General features: G+C 35.9%; 1 protein-coding gene and 1 pseudogene across 1 annotated transcript; one reads left to right on the plus strand and one right to left on the minus strand.

Moving 5' to 3' along the window:
• Positions 1-2,465: 2,465 nt before the first annotated feature.
• On the minus strand, positions 2,466-13,518 carry LOC124215584 (odorant receptor 4-like). The gene is made up of 8 exons (XM_046619142.2): positions 13,480-13,518; positions 11,946-12,086; positions 9,635-9,920; positions 9,418-9,517; positions 8,065-8,175; positions 6,532-6,687; positions 3,244-3,321; positions 2,466-3,081 (listed from the first exon to the last, which is right to left on the minus strand). Exons 2-7 carry the CDS (start codon positions 12,037-12,039, stop codon positions 3,271-3,273), a joined length of 798 nt encoding a protein of 265 aa, XP_046475098.1. The 5' UTR covers positions 12,040-12,086; positions 13,480-13,518; the 3' UTR covers positions 2,466-3,081; positions 3,244-3,270.
• A 1,004-nt stretch (positions 13,519-14,522) lies between these two features.
• On the plus strand, positions 14,523-14,846 carry LOC124214397 (S-phase kinase-associated protein 1 pseudogene; annotated as a pseudogene).
• The last annotated feature ends 7,288 nt before the right edge of the window (positions 14,847-22,134 follow it).

Raw genomic sequence — 22,134 nt, forward strand, 5'->3', positions numbered from 1 at the left:
CGCTATTATATCATATAATTCCGGAAAAGTATTTTATGAGCATTCGCTCGATGATTATGGGTAAAAAATTGTGCAAAACACTTAGTATTTTTTACTGTTATTCGAAAACGATACAGACAAAGATCATACTTCATACTTTTTACCATTTACATAGTTTTTCATTGAGATTCCTACATTTTTTATTCTTCGATATTATGCAAAAACTTGAATCGCGAGACTACATTCTAATTTTCCTCACCAACCTTCTAAACTAAAAAATCGAAATTTTGTCTAATCGTAGACAGTTATTAATCGACCACACATTTTTCCTATCAATCGATTACTCAGGAGTACCGATTAATTTTCAATTAACTGAATTGAAGCATTTCCATTTAATAAGCATTTCCCGATTATTTGGCCTTTCAATTAAGTGTTTTTTCTATTAATTCAATGTCCTGTGCAATACGCATGTAAGCCCCAGGAGGGTGGGGGGGGCCCATCCATTCAGCTATCCTTGCGAAAGTTAAAAAAAAATTTATTTAAATTATGTGTCTGTTGTAGAATTGACGTGTAATATATGCCAAGAGGCATTTAGCAAGACAGTTTTGATCAACATCCTTCTGCGACTTTCGATCTACCCACCCTCTACTTACCCTTTACTCACCAGCTCACCCTCCGAACTAGCCCATTATGCAAACTTTTTTTTCCCTTGTCTGCCCGGTTCAAAATTAGAGGCGTACTCATTATCATGGATTCTTCAAGTTTTAATGGATTAGGAGTTATCAAATAATCATACTTAAAATCTGACATAAAGTTGAATAATTCCAACAATAGTCATTTTCTTACCTAGGGCGTAAAGTATTACGCCCGTGGTGCGAACAATATTTTTCGTCTCATGTAGGCGTAAACGGTATTTACCGGTTCGTTTCGTGTGTGTTACGGACAAAACCAGCTCGAGGACGATTTTAGTCGTTGTTTACGTCCATATAGAGACGCCTTGTTTTGATTATTAGTTAATGGTCAGAAAACTAGTTTTGTTTATACAAAGGTCCCTTGAGGAGAGCATCCACCGCGTAGAGTGGTGGCAAGCGACTGACATTGGGGACTTAAGGGTCGTCCGCCACGTAAGCAGATGAGGAAGATAATAAACTGTTGCAGAGGCGGTGGCATAGCCCCGTGGCATGAGGCGGATTGTAAAGGTGGGCTCGCTTGGCAAACGTTTGGATAGTAGCGGGACCAGACAACTAAACGCATGCGCCGAGGACAGCAGAGCGCATGCGCCGACGATGGGCGAGCGACCGGGAGAAAGAAGAGGGGGAAGAAGCCTGAGGCCAGCAGCAGCAGCGGCAATGTCAGCTCAGTTTTGGTTCACACTTTGTACTGCGCACAAGGAAGCTCTCCCCTAATAAAGACACTACCAACTCGACATTTTCGTATCGCTGACTCGCTCCTCACCCACCCACGAACTCCGTCTTACTCGCGGGCAGGTCGTGCGAATAACAGTGTGCGTAAAATCCCGCTTTACGCCTACTGTGACGAAAAAGGAATTATAAACTAATACCTAGAATGATTAAAATACTCAACAATATGCTTGCAGTATTTGCAATATACAATCATTGCGACAAGTATATGCAGGTATATCTTAACAAATGCTTCACACTTTATCCAAAACACTGGTGATCCGTATGTAGATTATAGAATGATTTTGTACCTTTCCCCTATCACAGGCTGAGGGGGAACACTTGGATCTTGTTAATTATATCGAAATGAAGCGTTTGAAGTCAAAACTCTTTCCTGCCGGGTGCCACAAGTATTCCCGCTAAATTGTTGAACAGTGTTAAAGCACCTGCCAGGAATGTGATGACGATGACGATGACTGTTGTGCATCATTTTAGTGAGCTCAATATTGATGCAGAGGTAGAATTGTATTATCCAGGCAGCATTAGCGTCTTAACCTCTCATTTTCTTTCTCGACGCTGTCTTTTCGCGGATCGCTCGTGGGAAAATTAGGTTGAACGGGACGTAGGAGAAATACAAAATAACAAAGTAAAAAACATTCTTTAAAAATCTAAATTCAACCATATTGCGAGCCTTGACTTTTCATCGTGGCGGTTCTTAACATGCATTGATGAAGTGCAATGTTGCAAATTATATTGCCAAAAATCGTTTGATAGACTGGAAGTAGGTAGCTATATATAAGTTATGGTAAAATCATTGCAATATTCGATTACGAAGGAAATAATTCAGTTGAATCACTGTCAACTAAGTTTGTATTCGATTCGGAGATGTTACACTGGTCTACAAAAAAAAAAAAACTTCTGAGTCTCCTTATTATTATTGTATATAATTATAATAAATTTGATGCTCTTGTATCGAAATATAGTAATAAAAAATATGTACGACGTATACTTTTAACGTAATGTTTTATGCAACAAAATGCTATATTTGCTCACAAAGTATAATAAAACACTAATGATAGCAACGATATTTATGAAAAAAAAAGTTGTGAAGTTGAAAAGTTTAAACATTAAAATCGTCAGAAAATATATCTACTAGTCTAATTCTAGTTATTACGTAGTTTTATTTCTTTTCACGAAGTCACAACCAGAACTGCGCAATCGCATACATTGGCTCTACATACATTTCAGAGGTGTGAAAACAGCGTTAAGACGATATCTTTCTTTCTATTTCTATCATGGTTTTGCATGCGCTTACATACAGACACTATTTAAATAAGTGAAAGCAGTGTAAATGCAAAAACAAAACACAACGAATTCTGCATTTTGTACAATAAAAAAATCATATAACGTAATTTATACGTCACAGCAAAAAAATGGAAAACACATATAGATTCGGCAAATTATGTAAAACCTTTATATCTGTAATATTTCATTTGAAGGAGGATTTTGTTGCAGACTTGTGTTATCGGTGTTTTGTATCTTCTATTTTCTCCAGAAAAAGTAATCTGGCTGTCACGTTTTGTTGTAGATATTGCATTTTTTTCCTCAACGTGCGATACGTTTATCCAGTCTTCGTTGAAGGGATGACACACGTATTTTAGATAGCTAATCAGTATATCCTCGTTGCTGGTGAAGTGTTGAACTATATTTTGACATGTTTCGTAAGATGAAGCTCATCAGTGGTGATTTTGATTAAATATGAGCTTATGCGGATAACATACAAGGACAAACAGTACCGTGTATTTACAGAGTGCATTATACCAAAGTTCGCAAACACCGTACAGCTTATCAATATTTCACTCACGTAGCTACAATCGTTGGCTGAGTAAGCTCACATGAGATTCCGTAACACCGACAGGTAAGCCACCGAACTTCTTATTACCTGTAAATATGTACATTCATTTTGAAATATGCACGATGACACGGCGTAGGCGTCATTTAGTCGCCGGAATCGCCTGGCTGCTGTAGTCAATTTTCAGGGACTCGATTTTATGGTTAATGAAGAATAGATTGGGGATGTGACGAAAGATTTATCGAAGCTTAAAATAATTTACTTTTTATACGCCGCAAACTATAGCAGTGTAACTTATTTTGTTTACGATATTGTTACATTAAAGTCCACCAATCGTATATCATTTGACAAATTAATGCCATCAAACTGACGGCAGATGAAAAACTTGACTCAGAGGTGTCAGAAATTCTGCAAAACATCTAGTTTTAGTTTCGGATGTGATAATGACTATCAATAAGCTGAAAATCACAGGTGTGCTAACCATGTGTGAACGAATGTCCTGAAAAATGTAAAAATAAAGACAAAGCTAAAACAAAAGTAAGATATGGCATAGAACTCGCCATAGCAAATGTTTAGACCGAACTTATCCTTTCCTTTCCCATTTCCGCGCGCGCTTTCTACCCCGTCTGATACCCGGAAACTCTAACGCTACCAGCAAGCCGCGGCAAGTTTAGTCGTTAATCGCGAAAGATGGCGCTGATCGCTGGATGAATAGCCATAAATAACCGGGAATTGAGACTCGGAGTCTCAGTCTGATCGAGTCTACGGTAACGATAACATCGCCGCGGATCGTCTTAGGTATTCTCATTTTCCCATTCCCTCAATTGAGTCTCTGTTCATCTCCTCTCCAATTAAAAGTTCACGCCTTCAGGCCTCTGAATCTCACGGCGGCTCTCCGCATGCGAGACAAAACCATTGATAGTACAAATCACACCTCATACACTCCTGACACGACTTTATTTACGATATAATAAGGGGTTTTTTTGCCTCAGCGGCTTTTCCCCTGCGAGTCAATAAATTGCAATAATTTTCTTGGCTCAATCGAGTGTTTTGATTACTTTATTTCGGCCCAAATCTCATCCTCCGATCGTTATTTTTTTACTATAGAATCACGGAAGCCTTCCATGTTGGAAAGTTTTTCGACTCTACGGCGAATGTAATAGCATTGGAAAATTTGATGAATCTGAAGATTTTTAAGTTTCGCCTGACTATTTCTTGATAACCACAAGTCATGCAGTCAACTATTGACTCCAAATACGCTCTCTTCGTCGAGATGAAAAAAATCAGAAGCCGAAAATTCAACATATTTTTCCATAACGCATCTGCATATTTAGTACAACTGTGGATGATTTTACCGTATTTTGATTTTTGAGCCATTTGTTTAACTCCGAGAAGAATTTTCGGATTAACTCATGCGTCGACAAATACTGTTACAAAGGGTGAAATCACCCGTTTTGCCCCCTTTTAATGATCTAGTAGTTATCATAGATAAAAGACGTTTATAAACCTCTTGTGTCTTTAAAAAGAATAAGGTTGCTGCGTCAACCAACATTATTGTAAAAACAGTCTTGTTTCAGACTTAAAACGAGAAACACATATCTTGAAATTAAAGCTTTTTCACGACATTTTATTTACGCCTTTGATTTTGGCTTGATAATCAAACTCACGGATCCATATTTATCTCCGTAACGTCTAAGAACGTTACAATACATTTAATGTCAGGTGACTTGTACAAAATTCATTCCCAAGCAAAATAAGCTATAATTCATTAAAATACAACAACAGGCTGGTTTTCAGCGCTAAAAATGATTACACAATAATAAAAGAATCTAACTGGTCTAAAATGATTTTAAAGATTTAGACTCCTTTCGTTGAAATTTACATAGGATATATTACAAATTTTGTCATTGAGAAGAATGATTCTTTAAATCAAATCCACCTTAATAAACTTTAGCTAAAGCTTCCGAATCTCCGTTGCATAATTTTTTTTTTTAAACAATCTTTGCTTAGACTGTTAATCGCGGTATATCCTTAATTATACGGTAGTCGACATAACGTCAATCATACATGTAAGTGCTACATCAAACTCTCTTACGCCTGTTGTGGCTTTCAATATTTACTCAACATATTTTATATATATCCTGTTCATTTTGCAAAACTACTCTCCTTTCCTATCGCGAGTTTAAGGTCGATTTATTGCTTGGCAATTTATGAAACAATATTTCTGAAATTGTCTTGTCATACAAAATATTTGAGGTAAATAGTCTCGACTTCTAAAATTAATGTCATGTACATACATAGATGTAGGAAGTGAATAGTCTTGCAAGACGGTAAACAATTGAATGGATAAACGGTATCTATAATTTAAACCCTGTTGACACTCGCGCTGACTTACGTTACCAGCATAGAAATATTTCTTTCTGCGTCAACAAACGCCGTCATCGTTCCTACGTCATTGGAAATTACTTTCATCTCTTTTTTCTCGACTCCCCGAAACCCTTTGAGCATGGTTGTCACGTGACCTGTGTAAGGTTATTTACGCGAATCGGGATAATTTTGTACCAAAACTTGGATTCGATTTGGAGTTTTCCGTAAAATGTTTTTAATATTGTCAGAAAGTGCGCTTAGTGCTAAATAAATATCGTATAGATTTTTGATCCATTTATTTCACTCCGAGACGAGTTTTGTGGTTATATTTTGCAAATTATTCGATCATCCGTCCATATGATAATTCATCGGTTCTAACTGACCAGAGCTCATTTCCCAACATAAAAGCGACTACACCATAAAAGATTTCAAGTTATTAAAAAACCGATATTTTATGAAAAAATGGGATGGATTGTCGTAAATACTCTGTAATTGGACACGTGACCTAGCACTAAAAACACCTGATTAAGACAACTGTAGTTTATGTCTTCTTATGCCACTTTAAAAATTGTACGGTCACTTTTGTCAAAATTTGATGAAAATTGGTCCAGTAATTGCTGATATCAACGGTAAATAAAAAAAACCACTCTCTATATGATATATAATATACGGACATGTGTATAAAATTGTGCACATGATAGTGCTTAAATACCTATACAACGTATAATCTTCCTTTCTCTCTGCACGTGTACCTGCCTCACAAATTTGAATGTATTTTCATTGTGTCGAGGTCAAGTTTTTGTGAAGTTTTTCAAGCATTTTAGTTTCAAAGCGTAGGTTACACATTTCAAAGAAATCTTCAGTGTTTCGGAAAAAGAGAATCTAGCAAATTGTGCTACGATATTACGATAATTTGACAAAATTTACACGTACGTCGGAAAATCTTGACAAGGAAAACACGTAAAATTTTCCAGCGGTTAGGTGGAGCGGCTTTTGGGACTGAATGATGCATGTAACAAACATCATCGACTCTTTTGTCGGTAGGTTGTACCACCGGCAGTTGAAAAATGCATTCCGTAATTTAACGTTCTGAAAATGAGAATCAGGTGTAAAAATAACGTCGGGTAATTTGATAAATGACTTTGCAAATTTACTCAACGACTGGAGAACGGCAAAGTGGCGATAAACGGAGTATGTCAATAATCATAGATAATGGTATCGTATGTTTGTGTCGGCGGTAAATCTTGGAAATTATTTAATAATAGATTAAGCAGGCCTGCGATGGTTTTCTCCTACAAAACTGAGTAGTAATTTCGGTAGGTATTGGGTACGAATCTATAAAATAAATATTGAAAAAATTCTGTCACGTAAATTTTCTGAGAATTTATTGTTCTGTATTCTTAGTACTCCTAGAGTTAACTTCTCAATTTCTGTGTTGCACATATGTATTAATGGTACTGTTGATATTTAAATATGGCGTAGACCATACAAAACCGTGACCCCGACCATTTTTGATTTTGTTGAGAATTTGTAATTTTTTTTCCTTACTGAAAGCAGTGTTTCGGAGTTTTTTTTAGATTTTTGTTTCAACCCGTCTAGACACGATAAATTTTTTTTTTAATTGCTCATAGCTTTTTCAAAAACATATATCAATATCAAATGCTATGTCTTTTTTTTCGTTTTGAACTGTAGTTTCATAATTGACCACTTTTCACGAGATATTTTTACAAGTACTAAAAAATTCGTAGGTTGTGATATTCATAACTTGTACTTTTTACTATTTTTTACTGCGTGTGAACCAAGGAATCATGTTTCCTTCTTGAATTAACATTGCAAGTAGAATGATTTGATTCCATATTATTCTTTTTCAATTTATTGAAGTGGTTTGTACACATTTACATTTTTGCGTGAATATTAGTGTTCGTTTCCGGTTCATATTTTACTGATTCAAAGCTTAGAATTTTTTTTTATATAATACGTTGGGGATATTTGAATCGTTTGCACTAGAGTACCTTTTTATTTCTACATTGTCGTTATTTTGAGGGATGGCGAAGTGAATTTTTCGTATTGCTGGAATCGGCCTAGCATTGTTGTGAAACGGTTTGTCAAATCAAGTTTCATTGCCTGACAGTGCTCTTAATGGTCGGGTTCACGGGTTGGTCGGTTTCGTATGGACTGCCCCATGTCCATGTACCCTCACTATTGTAGTAGTTGTTTGGGGTGATTTTAAGCATATTTAGAGCAACGCAAGTAAAAGAGAAAAAAGAATGAACAGAAGTTTTGAAAAAATTAGAAAAAGGTATCGTAAGTCTTTTCGATTTGTCTACTTCTTTTAAGTCTCGTTTAAAACTAATGCTGTTCATTTTATACATAAGCATTCAGTTTTGTATTCGTTGGATATTTTTTTTCACAAAAATTAAAAGTTTTATTTCGCAGGCCCGTGTATTTTACACACTCCCGACTCACCTCGTTCGTAAGACAATCGCCGATGTAACAATAAACGAAGAGTAATACGACCACCGAGAAGCCGTAAAGTGAAAAATTAAGTAAGTCCGTCTCTTGGCCTTCGGTTGTGTTCTGAAAATAGGTTAACGTAGAGTTTCTATACCGGGGCTAAAGACTATTTTTCCGTACCAGTGATGCTGGTACAGGTATAACATTTTACCACTGTTGTAATTAGCTCTTGAGACATAATTATCATTTCCTCGGTGTTGTGTAAGTCGGAGATTGTGTTTTGTACTGCACGTCGGCAGTACTCGGGCTGTTATGTATGACCCTTCTATTATATCGATTTTGGTCGTACATAGTACTTCAAACAAAACTCTGCATTTTTATTGTAACCATACGACTGCACGTGATCAGCTGCTCAATAAATTTGTGATGAACTTAATGACGAAGCTTACCTTTGGGAACACGTTTCTTGCACAACTCTGAGTTGGGAATTACAGTACAATCTCGTTACAAGAGAATTTCCCCTTCATTCTGCTTGACCGAGTTTTATAGGTTCTACCATTCTACTGATTAAACACGTTCACAGAGAGAACGCTCCGGCAACGAATTTTTTGGAATCCTATTCCCCTAACCGCCCTGACATTCTCTTATAACGACCAAATTAGCGAATCTTTCAATTTACGTAAATATTAAAATTATCCACATTTTCCGATATTCTCAAGGTATTTTTAAAAACCCGCCGGAATGGTCTGATGTTTGATCCGTGAATCGCTCATCCCATAAAAAGAATCACACTTTTTCGATGCTAATTTGTCAAATCCACTGAAATTGGTATTATTCTTTTTCATACGAAAATCCAGATATTTAAATAATATATCGCGTGAAAATAAGTAGTTTAATCCACCACTTGTCATTCAGCAATCCCGAATAAAATTCTCAATATATCTTCCATATTCAAATGTTATGCCACGTTATAAGAGGTACACGATCTGAAAGTGTTTTCGATGCAAAAAAAGTCAAAATTTTCTCAAATATCGTAGAATAAAATCGATCTAATCGATTATATTATTTACCATTGTCAAGCGATTTTGAAGGAAGCATCGATATCAAAGATTTCGTTTATAATTCAAGTATTTAATATTTTCGTAATTTCAAAGAGATCTTCGCAGACTACGAACATAATAATTTGGCAAATACTCAATTTACAACTATCTCGTAATAAAATGAATGAAAAGTGTCGATTTTCGACCGGCCAACTTCGTTCAAAAACAATGGAAAAATTAAAAATCAGTACCGTTCGTTTCTCGCTATGAATAGCTTATCAAGTGATATTGGTGGAGACAAAGTTGAGATGATTGAAATTGTTACCGCGAGTACGCTGTATCCAAGAAAGCATATCAGAAAGGTGCCACCAAACAGTTGCCCTAGAAGAACGGTATTGAAGGCGTCTTCCAGCGACCTTGCCATCCTGTTAAAGTGACCAATACAAAAAAATTTCATCGCGCGATCAAGCCGAATATTCATCGAACTTCCACAGCTACTGATAATTATTGTAAGAATGATTGAGTCAGTCAAGTTTACATACCTAATTAAGCGAACGTGCCTGCTGACAACAGCTCTTATGTTTTCCTTACATCCTTGAGTATCGCAGTTCAAGTTTTTCACCCGATTGGCAAGAACGGATAGTTCGCCACAAACATGAAGCGTCAGCGTCACCATAAGGCAATCGGAGCCCGTGTAGCCAAAGGTGGCAATCAAGACTAATGGAGCTTGAAGAGTGTAGATCAGTGAGTAGACGGCTACGTTCGAGATGTTGTGAAACAAGTGAATTCGGTAGGGCAGGTTGAAAATAATCGTGTCATTTTCTTGAACTTGAAAAGCAGATGTCAGAATTTTATGTACATCTTTGGGATTCGTGGGAATCGAACTTGTGTGATTTACTCGGGTACACTTGGAGAAGAAATTTGTTGCAGCATAATATTTTTTCAAATTCCTCCCTCTAATCTGAAGTTAAATTGTGTTCAAAGCAATCGATATCTAGTTTGATTTTAGGAAATTAAATAAGAATCTGTTCAATTGTATAGTAACACAGAAAATTTGTTGAATTTTACGAAATTTTATTGAACTCAAGTAAGCTTTGCTCTGAGTGTGGTTTCAAATCTTACAAAGGTTTTTACGAAGTCTTCAGAACTGAGTTACAGACGACATCACTACTTATTAATTGTTAGCAAGAGGCTGTCAATTTGACACGCACATATTTTGTCTAAACTCTGTTAAGGAAATTATTCAAATTATCCGCATCACACTTACTCCCAAATGAATAAGAAGAACCGATTTTGAAGAATTCAAAAGTAACAGAAAAGTTTCCTCAATACCCAGTGAACACAATTATGTCAAACTGATGTCAGAATGACGTCATGTCACGTCATGATTTACGTAAGATGTGAGTCATATATGAGTCACATATGACTCATAATTTCCCACTTCCTGACGTAAGAATCTTACGTAAGATAAATGACGTAAATATGACCTCCAATTTACATCATTGACTGGCGTCAAAATGACATAACTCTGATGTCATAGAGAAGTAAAGTCGGTACCGGAAGCTTACAAAAATATGACGTCCAGCTGACGTACTTGTTATTTAGCTGACGTCAAGATGACTTAAATTTGAGATAAAATAGTGATATAAAGTTGCGTCCAATGCTTACAAAATTGTAACGTCTGGCTGACATGATTATAACTTACCTGACGTCTCGATGACATAACTCTGATGTCATAGTGATAAAAAGTATTTAAGAATGCTTATAATAATATAACTGTTACAACAGAACTTGTAAAGTCAAAATGTTTATATTTTTCATTTATAAATAGTGATTATTTTGTTACTGTACCTCTATTACAATATAATAATTGATTTTGAAATTAGTTTATATATTTTATTTATGACAATATCCTAATATTTTCAATGTTAACAATATATTTAATGTTTGCATTTAAAGAGAATTTGCGGTAAGTTAAATTTGGACACTAAATATAAAAGTAAAAATTAAGAAATGTCATATGAAATTCCACTTACGAATTATTAAATCAATACATGATACAACATAGAACATAAATAGAAAAGTATCGTTGATCGTTTTTTTTATACCGTCGTGACATTAGTATCATGTCACTCGTATGTAAAAGAAAGACCGGAAGCTGATCAATTTTACGTAAAAATATGAGTTGTTTCTTACGTAAGCGTATGACGGTATTATGAAATTCTTTTGACGTCAGAATATGACTTGTAATTTATATAAATGTATGATTTATTTCTTACGTAAATAATATATAAATTTATGACTTTGATGTGACGTCACACGTATGACAGGGATAAGACATAATATTTACCTAATATTTAAGTCACAATCATGACGTCATATAAAAGTCAAATGTTAGGTCAGTACTATGTCATAATGATGTCATACTACATGACATCATATCAGAGTCATCAATAAAGTCATTTTTATGTCATATCTATGTAAAAATTCGATGATCTCTATGTGACCTATCTATGATGTCATATGGAGGTAATGTGTTCACTGGGTATTCATCATTACATTCTATATAACAGTTTAAATTTATTTGTGCAATATCTCTTTTTCGTGCAATTTCACAAGGAGTTGTGAAGTTGAAATATTTCCTTCTCACTTTACTCGTACAATTGATTCTACACGTAACTCGTAATAATTCTTTTTTCTATATTTCTATAACGCGTATGTTTATCACTAATTTCTATTTCTTTCTTCAATTCTTTTTTCATCAGTTGGGGTTATTCGTGAGTATATAATACGATGACATCTAAGTTATCGTGTCATTCGAGTTTCGCGGAAAAATTTTTCTGATTTTCTTACTTGATGTCAAGTGGACGCACAGAGGCTTAGCGAAGTACACGAGTGATGAGGAAAAGACAAGAGGTACAGCAACGCGAATGAAGTTCTTTGCCATTGCGTTGTACCTGAGAAAAATCTCGATCTCTTCCTGATTTCCGTAATCTTGGAGAGAGAAATTTTCTTTTACATTGTTGACGATGTTACACAGAATTTTGTTATTCTTACGCATCATGATTGCCTTAAGCATTACCACCGTGAAGGGGATAATTTCTGTCATACTAACTACCACGGTTTCCAACTTGCGAATGTTATAAAAAAGGTACGTGTACTCGAGAGTAATGTGGATCAGGAGATAGCTTATGAAAAGCGAGAAGCGAAGGCTTTTTGAATTCTCATCCGGCCAAGTACCCAGAATACCAAGTACTCGCCGATTCCAGCTGATCAAGTCCACTGCTGAGGCGAGATTCAACTGCAATTGACAGAAGATTCTACTGTCGGAAAACTCTGGACAGCTTGTACGTTAGACTGTTTATAATTACAGGATTATATACGTGGCATTCCACGTCAATTCGACCACGGTCTGGCCTTCGTCTTCTTGGATTTGATCTACGATTTATTATACTATTGTTCCAACTCTGAAAATCATTTCCATTTTTTTCAGATTTTTCTTACCCCGTCATACCTCCGCTGGTGTCCACATAGCTTGGATGATAATATTTTGACAATGATTACAAAATTCTTGAAATATATGAAAGAACTTATATTAATTTTGGGACCAAAACCACAAATATTCCAACCAAAATTGAAATGGGCAACGATAATTTTTTATTAATATTTTATTGAACGTATCTTTGCTAATACAACAATTTGGAAGTTGTTACATAAATCGAAATTGAAAAATCGAAATAACTACAAAAAATACGTACAAATTTGAATTTTTAAAAATTTAATTGAAATCATTACAGATTTTTGTTGAACCCTTAATCTGCAGAAAAGAAATCGAAATGATTGAAAAAAAATTTTAATTAGTCAAGTAATTAATTTAAATTTACCATTTTGGCAATCCATTCTAATTTCAGTTGAAATGTTTTGAATTTTGGTCACAGAATTTATGTAATTTTTGTCATCATTTTTTAAAATGTCGCAGTCATTGTCTAAACATCATCATTCAAGGAGTTGGGCGCGCCGGGGAGGGTAGGAAAATTGTGAAAACAAATTTAGAACACTATACAGAGTCGGAACAACAATTTAAAAACTCGCGAACCAAATCCAAGCGGGTCAAACCCTAGTCGAATTGATATGGAATGCTCCATATCTATTTCTATACAGATTTTTCAATGTCTTTGACAACCGCATAATTCCCCACTGGGATGGAATGCTATTTTGTTCCCAAATTCTTCTACCATTTTTCCAATTTTCGTGTGCATCGCATTTTGTTAAATCTAAAATGTTTCTCTATGCTAAAATCTTCCACGAACGGTGAGGATTTTTCGATTTCGGCACAATAATGACTAGACTAGACAGTTACTGTGAAATAGGCATAAAAAATTCTTACGTGCATTGTAGAAGGAAGCGCAAGTCTTCCCGTCGAAAGACTGACGCGAACTGCAAAAATTCGCGCCTCCTGAGAGAAGAACTGGTATCTTTTGCTCTATCAATAATTGCATCGATTTTATTTCCAAATTGATAAACGTATTGGACATGCGCGTAAGATTTCTCGACCGTTCGAGTTCTAGATTCTCAGATATCGCATGTGCGACGTGAATTACTTATGTAGATCACATCACTGCAATCTGGGCTGAAGCGTACAGCATAGGAAATGTTTGCCAAACGGATGCATTGTTATATATTATTGAATGTAACTTGAAAGCTTAAATTGGCGTACGTGACATCGTGGACAAATTATTCATTGCACTGCAAGAACACTCCGGTAGGTATTTACGTTCCTGAAGTCCTGGAAATTGTGAATATCTGATACGTATCGTGTATGTCTCATATAGTATTGAATAAGGGGTCGAAGAAGCTTCACCTTTCCGTCCATCTTCTCGTATTTTATCAATTCGATGAATATTTTGCACAAGCTGCAGTAAAAATATGGAAATAATAAATACTGGAATGGATTTCTAGAGTCATTCTGTAATGTCGGTTTTTTTTTGAAATTATTATTTCCTGCTTGTTAAAAAAATTATTTTTTGTGATGGAGAGAGAGACGATCAACTCACAGGTTCCTTTTCCACACTACATTTACAATCTTTAGTTCTTTGTCAACAAAATTTTTCTGCAGAAACGTAAATAATCGAATGTAACAACATTTCTCTGAAAAGACAAATAAGTTGTATTGGTTGATTTTTTTTTTCTTCTGATATGTTGGACAAATGGTTACATCGTTCGCAGCGTGTCAAAATAGTATATTATGTACACTGAGAAAAATTTCACATGTCATAGTAACTAGAAAATTTCAGTTGAACAGGTATCGTTAAAAAAACTGTTTGAATATTGTTGGAATTACGAAAAACGAGGAACACGTAACCATTTTGCGCTATTATCGATTCTTTTTTGGTACTTGACATTGCGAACTGTTCAGTCACGATAAAAACCATGCTGGAGGAGTTGGGATTGGATGAAGATGAGGATGAAATTGTTCCCCTACCAAATGTTAACTCTGCTATCCTGAGAAAGGTCATTCAATGGGTCACGCATCACAAAGATGATCCTCCACCACCTGAAGATGATGAAAACAAGGAGAAGCGAACTGACGACATCAGCTCTTGGAATGCTGATTTTTTGAAGGTTCATCAAGAAACCTTGTTCGAACTGATTTTGGCAGCACATTACTTGGACATCAAAAGACTTCTAGATGTATCGTGCATGACTGTGGCAAACATGATAAAGGGAAAAACACCAGATGAAATAAAGAAATAGAAGAAATTTTCTTTTAGTATTTCTTTTTAAATTAATTTATTTCTAATCAACATTTATTCAATGGCACTGTGTCGATTATTTTACAATATTTTTTATAATTGAAATTTATATAAAAACAAGTTCTTATATATGTAAATAATCGCATATTTATAGTTTACATTTTTTATCATAATTTTACACAACTTAATTTCTATACGTTTATCTACAGTTTACTGTACATAGTCACTGGAAATTTTTCAATAAAATTCACAATATGTATACCCGTTTTTCAATATTTATTATGTATTTAATAAAATTTTACACGAAAGTGTATAAAAATGAGGCTCTGGATTAATTTTTAAAAGGTTTATTAAGAAGCATTCGCATAAAGATGGTTTCATATGGTACGGAATTCATTCCGCCGAAACGTAGAGCCGTTGACTGAAGGATATAAGCACGGATACCCCGTGGGTAAATTTTTGTGACCAGTTTTCAGCGGGCAAGTGGGCCCAGGTGGGCCTTTGAGCGTAGGAGGGTTCTGCTTTATGAACTCTATATAAAGAGCACGCACCGAAATTCGTAGCAGCCAAAGTAGTGTCGGTATGAAAGCTTGAGATTGAGTCGGTACAAAGTGATTACGTAAGACTACTTGTCGACTGTGACTTCGAAATGTCGATCAGCCCGATCATCCCCGTGAGAAGACGCGTAACCGCGTCCACCGCCGACCGTCGCAACAACCACCGAGCACCTCTAATCACCGGCAACCACCTCCTCCTACTTCCGGCCACATTCGTCCTCCTCCATCCCCTCGTCGTCCTCGTTGTCCTCGTCCTCCTCGACCACCGCCGATGACTTCCAACCGCCGACAAACACTTCCTACCCCCTCCAACCACCACCAAACACCTCCTGCCACCTCCTACCAGTCCCTACCACCTGCTACCACCTCCTATCATTTCCGTACAACTCCTACCACCCCTTGTCACCTCCTGCCGTCTCCCAACACCCCGTACCACCTCAAACCACCACTTATCAGGTCCTGCCACCTCCTACCATCTCCGATCACCTCCGACCACCTTCGTCCTTTTCGTCCCCCTGCTCCGTTATGTATTCTGTAACATTAATATTCATGATTATTCTCACAACTTTTCATTTGCTCTCTCGATCTTAAATTTTCCTAGGCATAGAATCGAAACGCTGTTTTAGCTAGTCGCTAGTGAAGTATCTACGTTGGGTAGAGAAGCAGAGTTGTTTTTCGAAAAGTGTTCGTATGGCAAAAAATTCGGAGTAAGTGTAATACATCACGGATGCGCTGATTTTGATCGAGATGAAATGGATGCTTCGTATATGAGACGGTATTTAACGCAGTGTCCTGATTAGAAGCCTAAAAAGTGTGTGTCGGCGATTGTTTTCTTTTTTTCATAGGGAGAAAAAGAACGAAGCCTCTTAAAACTTCTAGTACATTTTAACACACATTTAAGAAGTACGAGCAAAATTTTTTATCATCCAATTGTTGCAGAACGGCAGCCTTATCAGTTGACCGTTAACTGAAGAATATATCTTTAGTTAACATCTGACTATCGAAGGGCCTGGCCGCTTGAGTCTGGAATCGACAGCAAAGATGAAGTTCGTATTTCTTGTATGTAATGTGAGATCTGCAATCATTATACATCATGTATCATTGTACATCATACATCATACATCATACATCATCATACAAAGTATCAAAGTTCGAATCCATAGTTTGGATGTCGGATGTTCAGAAAGTGACGTCACCAATTCAAAATCAGCTAGCCGAATTCCTCAGTCTGGAAACAACCGCGCAGTAGAGCGGACGGATGAGAGTTGCGCTCCGCAAATTTCGAGTACCGGGTTCTCAACCTCCCGGATCCCGCGCTTCGGGCCGCTACGTATTTCGAGTACCGGGTTCTCAACCTCCCGGATCCCGCGCTTCGGGTCCGCTACGCGGTGAAACTCGACTTCCAGGATAAGCGCTCCGTGGTTCCTGGTTCATGTTTACAATAAATTATTTCAATTCGTTTTTCGCGCAATCCCAAATTCAGTAGCTGTCGGTGCGCTAATAAAATTTCTATAACTTTACAATCTTCTCATAATCTTTTTGGTAAAATATGTCGATGAAAAAATTATATCAAACCTTACACATTATTTTTGATTTGTTCTCACGCTGAAAATATTTATTAGTATTCGAGGTATAACTCGAGGTGGTTGGCGGTTTTCGTTGGAGGTGGTTAGGGGTGGTTGCGGGTAATCTCGGTGATTCAGGAGGAGGGGGACGAGGATTTGTGCTCGGTGAGTAAAACACTTTTATAATATTTGATGGCAATTATAATGATATTTTATCTAAATTATTTCAAACTAGTCATGTTTACATTAAATTATTTCAATTCATTTTTCGCGCAAGCACATATTCAGTAGCTATGAATAGACTTATACAATTTATTATATTATTAATTAATTAAATAATCAATTACTCAATTATATTAAACCTTACACAATATTTTCGATGTCTTCTTATACTGAAAATATTTATTACTATTCAAGGTATAACCTGAGGTGGTTATCGATGGTTGTTCGAGGTGGTTGAAGGTGGTCGGAGGTTGACGAGGAGGAGGACGAGGAGGACGAGGATTTGTGCTGGGTGAGTAAAATACTTTTATAATATTTGATGGCAATTGTAATTATATTTCATCTGAAATATTACAAACTTGTCACGTTTACAATAAATTATTTCAATTCATTTTTCGTGCAAGCACATATTCAGTAGCTATGAATAATCTTATACAATTTATTACATTATTAATTGATTAATTAATATTCTTATAATATTTGATGGCAATTGTAATTATATTTCATCTGAAATATTACAAACTTGTCACGTTTACAATAAAGTATTTCAATTCACTTTTCGTGCAAGCACATATTCAGTAGCTATGAATAATCTTATACAATTTATTATACTATTAATTAATTAATTAACATTCTTATAATATTTGATGGCAATTGTAATTATATTTCATCTGAAATATTACAAACTTGTCACGTTTACAATAAAGTATTTCAATTCATTTTTCGTGCAAGCACATATTCAGTAGCTATGAATAATCTTATACAATTTATTATATTATTATTTGATTAATTAATATTCTTATAATATTTGATGGCAATTGTGATTATATTTCATCTGAAATATTACAAACTTGTCACGTTTACAATAAATTATTTCAATTCATTTTTCGTGCAAGCACATATTCAGTAGCTATGAATAATCTTATACAATTTATTATATTATTAATTGATTAATTAATATTCTTATAATATTTGATGGCAATTGTAATTATATTTCATCTGAAATATTACAAACTTGTCACGTTTACAGTAAATTATTTCAATTCATTTTTCGTGCAAGCACATATTCAGTAGCTATGAATAATATTATACAATTTATTATATTATTAATTGATTAATTAATATTCTTATAATATTTGATGGCAATTGTAATTATATTTCATCTGAAATATTACAAACTTGTCACGTTTACAATAAATTATTTCAATTCATTTTTCGCGCAAGCACATATTCAGTAGCTATGAATAATCTTATACAATTTATTAGATTATTAATTAATTAATTAATCAATTACTCAATTATATTAAACCTTACACAATATTTTCGATGTGTTCTTATACTGAAAATATTTATTACTATTCAAGGTATAACCTGAGGTGGTTATCGATGGTTGTTCGAGGTGGTTGAAGGTGGTCGGAGGTTGACGAGGAGGAGGACGAGGAGGACGAGGATTTGTGCTGGGTGAGTAAAACACTTTTATAATATTTGATGGCAATTGTAATTATATTTCATCTGAAATATTACAAACTTGTCACGTTTACAATAAATTATTTCAATTCATTTTTCGTGCAAGCACATATTCAGTAGCTATGAATAATCTTATACAATTTATTATACTATTAATTAATTAATTAACATTCTTATAATATTTGATGGCAATTGTAATTATATTTCATCTGAAATATTACAAACTTGTCACGTTTACAATAAATTATTTCAATTCATTTTTCGTGCAAGCACATATTCAGTAGCTATGAATAATCTTGTACAATTTATTATATTATTAATCAATTGATTAATTACAATAATCCTTACATAATATTTTTAATGTGTTCCTATACTAAAAATATTCATTACTATTCCAGGTATTACCCGACGTGGTCGGAGGTGGACGACGAGGAGGACGAGCTGGACGAGGAGGAGGACGAGGTGGACGAGGAGGAGGCGGGGTGGATCGTGAGCGGGAAGGGGGAGGGGGAGGGGCAGGGAAGGGGGAGAGGTGGGCGGGGAGGGGGAAGTGGAGGGGTGGGGTGGGGAGGGGGAGGGAGTGAGGGGAGGGTTTGGGGGGGTGGGGTGGGCGGGTGGGAGGGAGGATGGGAGGGTGGGAGGGCGGGAGGAAGGGAGGGAGGGAGGGCGGGAGGGAGGGAGAGAGTGGAGGACGGATGTCGATACGAGCCCGTTAGAGTCAATAGAGCAGAACACCCCCCCCCCCCCCCCCCCCCACGCCCGCCCGCCCGCCCCTTCCCGCTCCCTCCCTCCCTCCCGCCCTCCCGCCCTCCCGCCCTCCCTCCCTCCCTCCCTTCCTCCTCCCCGTCCCCGCCCCCACCCCTCCGCTTCCCATCCCTTCCCCCACCCCGCCCACCTCTCCCGCTTCCCTGCCCCTTCCCCACCCCCTTCCCTCCCACGACCCACCCCGCCTCCTCCTCGTCCACCTCGTCCTCCTCCTCGTCCACCTGGTCCTCCTCGTCGTCCACCTCCGACCACCTCGGGTAATACCTGGAATAGTAATGAATATTTTTAGTATAGGAACAAATTAAAAATATTGTGTAAGGATTAATGTAATTAATCAATTAATTAATAATATAATAAATTGTATAAGATTATTCATAGCTACTGAATATGTGCTTGCGCGAAAAATGAATTGAAATAATTTATTGTAAACGTGACAAGTTTGTAATATTTCAGATGAAATATAATTACAATTGCCATCAAATATTATAAGAATATTAATTAATCAATTAATAATATAATAAATTGTATAATATTATTCATAGCTACTGAATATGTGCTTGCACGAAAAGTGAATTGAAATAATTTATTGTAAACGTGACAAGTTTGTAATATTTCAGATGAAATATAATTACAATTGCCATCAAATATTATAAGAATATTAATTAATTAATTAATAATATAATAAATTGTATAATATTATTCATAGCTACTGAATATGTGCTTGCACGAAAAGTGAATTGAAATAATTTATTGTAAACGTGACAAGTTTGTAATATTTCAGATGAAATATAATTACAATTGCCATCAAATATTATAAGAATGTTAATTAATTAATTAATAGTATAATAAATTGTATAAGATTATTCATAGCTACTGAATATGTGCTTGCACGAAAAGTGAATTGAAATACTTTATTGTAAACGTGACAAGTTTGTAATATTTCAGATGAAATATAATTACAATTGCCATCAAATATTATAAGAATATTAATTAATCAATTAATAATGTAATAAATTGTATAAGATTATTCATAGCTACTGAATATGTGCTTGCACGAAAAATGAATTGAAATAATTTATTGTAAACGTGACAAGTTTGTAATATTTCAGATGAAATATAATTACAATTGCCATCAAATATTATAAAAGTATTTTACTCACCCAGCACAAATCCTCGTCCTCCTCGTCCTCCTCCTCGTCAACCTCCGACCACCTTCAACCACCTCGAACAACCATCGATAACCACCTCAGGTTATACCTTGAATAGTAATAAATATTTTCAGTATAAGAAGACATCGAAAATATTGTGTAAGGTTTAATATAATTGAGTAATTGATTATTTAATTAATTAATAATATAATAAATTGTATAAGTCTATTCATAGCTACTGAATATGTGCTTGCGCGAAAAATGAATTGAAATAATTTAATGTAAACATGACTAGTTTGAAATAATTTAGATAAAATATCATTATAATTGCCATCAAATATTATAAAAGTGTTTTACTCACCGAGCACAAATCCTCGTCCCCCTCCTCCTGAATCACCGAGATTACCCGCAACCACCCCTAACCACCTCCAACGAAAACCGCCAACCACCTCGAGTTATACCTCGAATACTAATAAATATTTTCAGCGTGAGAACAAATCAAAAATAATGTGTAAGGTTTGATATAATTTTTTCATCGACATATTTTACCAAAAAGATTATGAGAAGATTGTAAAGTTATAGAAATTTTATTAGCGCACCGACAGCTACTGAATTTGGGATTGCGCGAAAAACGAATTGAAATAATTTATTGTAAACATGAACCAGGAACCACGGAGCGCTTATCCTGGAAGTCGAGAAATTTTATTAGCGGACTGACAGCTACCGAATTTGGGGTTGCGCGAAAAACGAATTGAAATAATTTATTGTAAACATGAACCAGGAACCACGGAGCGCTTATCCTGGAAGTCGAGTTTCACCGCTTAGCGGACCCGAAGCGCGGGATCCGGGAGGTTGAGAACCCGGTACTCGAAATACGTAGCGGCCCGAAGCGCGGGATCCGTGAGGTTGAGAACCCGGTACTCGAAATTTGCGGAGCGCAACTCTCATCCGTCCGCTCTACTGCGCGGTTGTTTCCAGACTGAGGAATTCGGCTAGCTGATTTTGAATTGGTGACGTCACTTTCTGAACATCCGACATCCAAACTATGGATTCGAACTTTGATACTATGTATGATGATGTATGATGTATGATGTATGATGTACAATGATACATGATGTATAATGATTGCAGATCTCACATTACATACAAGAAATACGAACTTCATCTTTGCTGTCGATTCCAGACTCAAGCGGCCAGGCCCTTCGATAGTCAGATGTTAACTAAAGATATATTCTTCAGTTAACGGTCAACTGATAAGGCTGCCGTTCTGCAACAATTGGATGATAAAAAATTTTGCTCGTACTTCTTAAATGTGTGTTAAAATGTACTAGAAGTTTTAAGAGGCTTCGTTCTTTCTCTCTGTACCACCTCTTTAGGTCTTTAAACCACTACGCTGTTTTCGCTGCGTTTTCTGAGTTCCTGAGGGTCCAATTAGTCAGGTACGGGTCATTTGAATCGAATCCGAGACAAAAAATTTTCCGCTCAATTTGAATTTTTCGCGAAATTTTCGCGATTCTGAAAAGTGCTTGAATGAATCATTTGTGGCACTATTCCGACGTAATTTT

This window comes from Neodiprion pinetum, chromosome 3 (assembly GCF_021155775.2).
Source record: "Neodiprion pinetum isolate iyNeoPine1 chromosome 3, iyNeoPine1.2, whole genome shotgun sequence".
Lineage (NCBI taxonomy): Eukaryota > Metazoa > Arthropoda > Insecta > Hymenoptera > Diprionidae > Neodiprion > Neodiprion pinetum.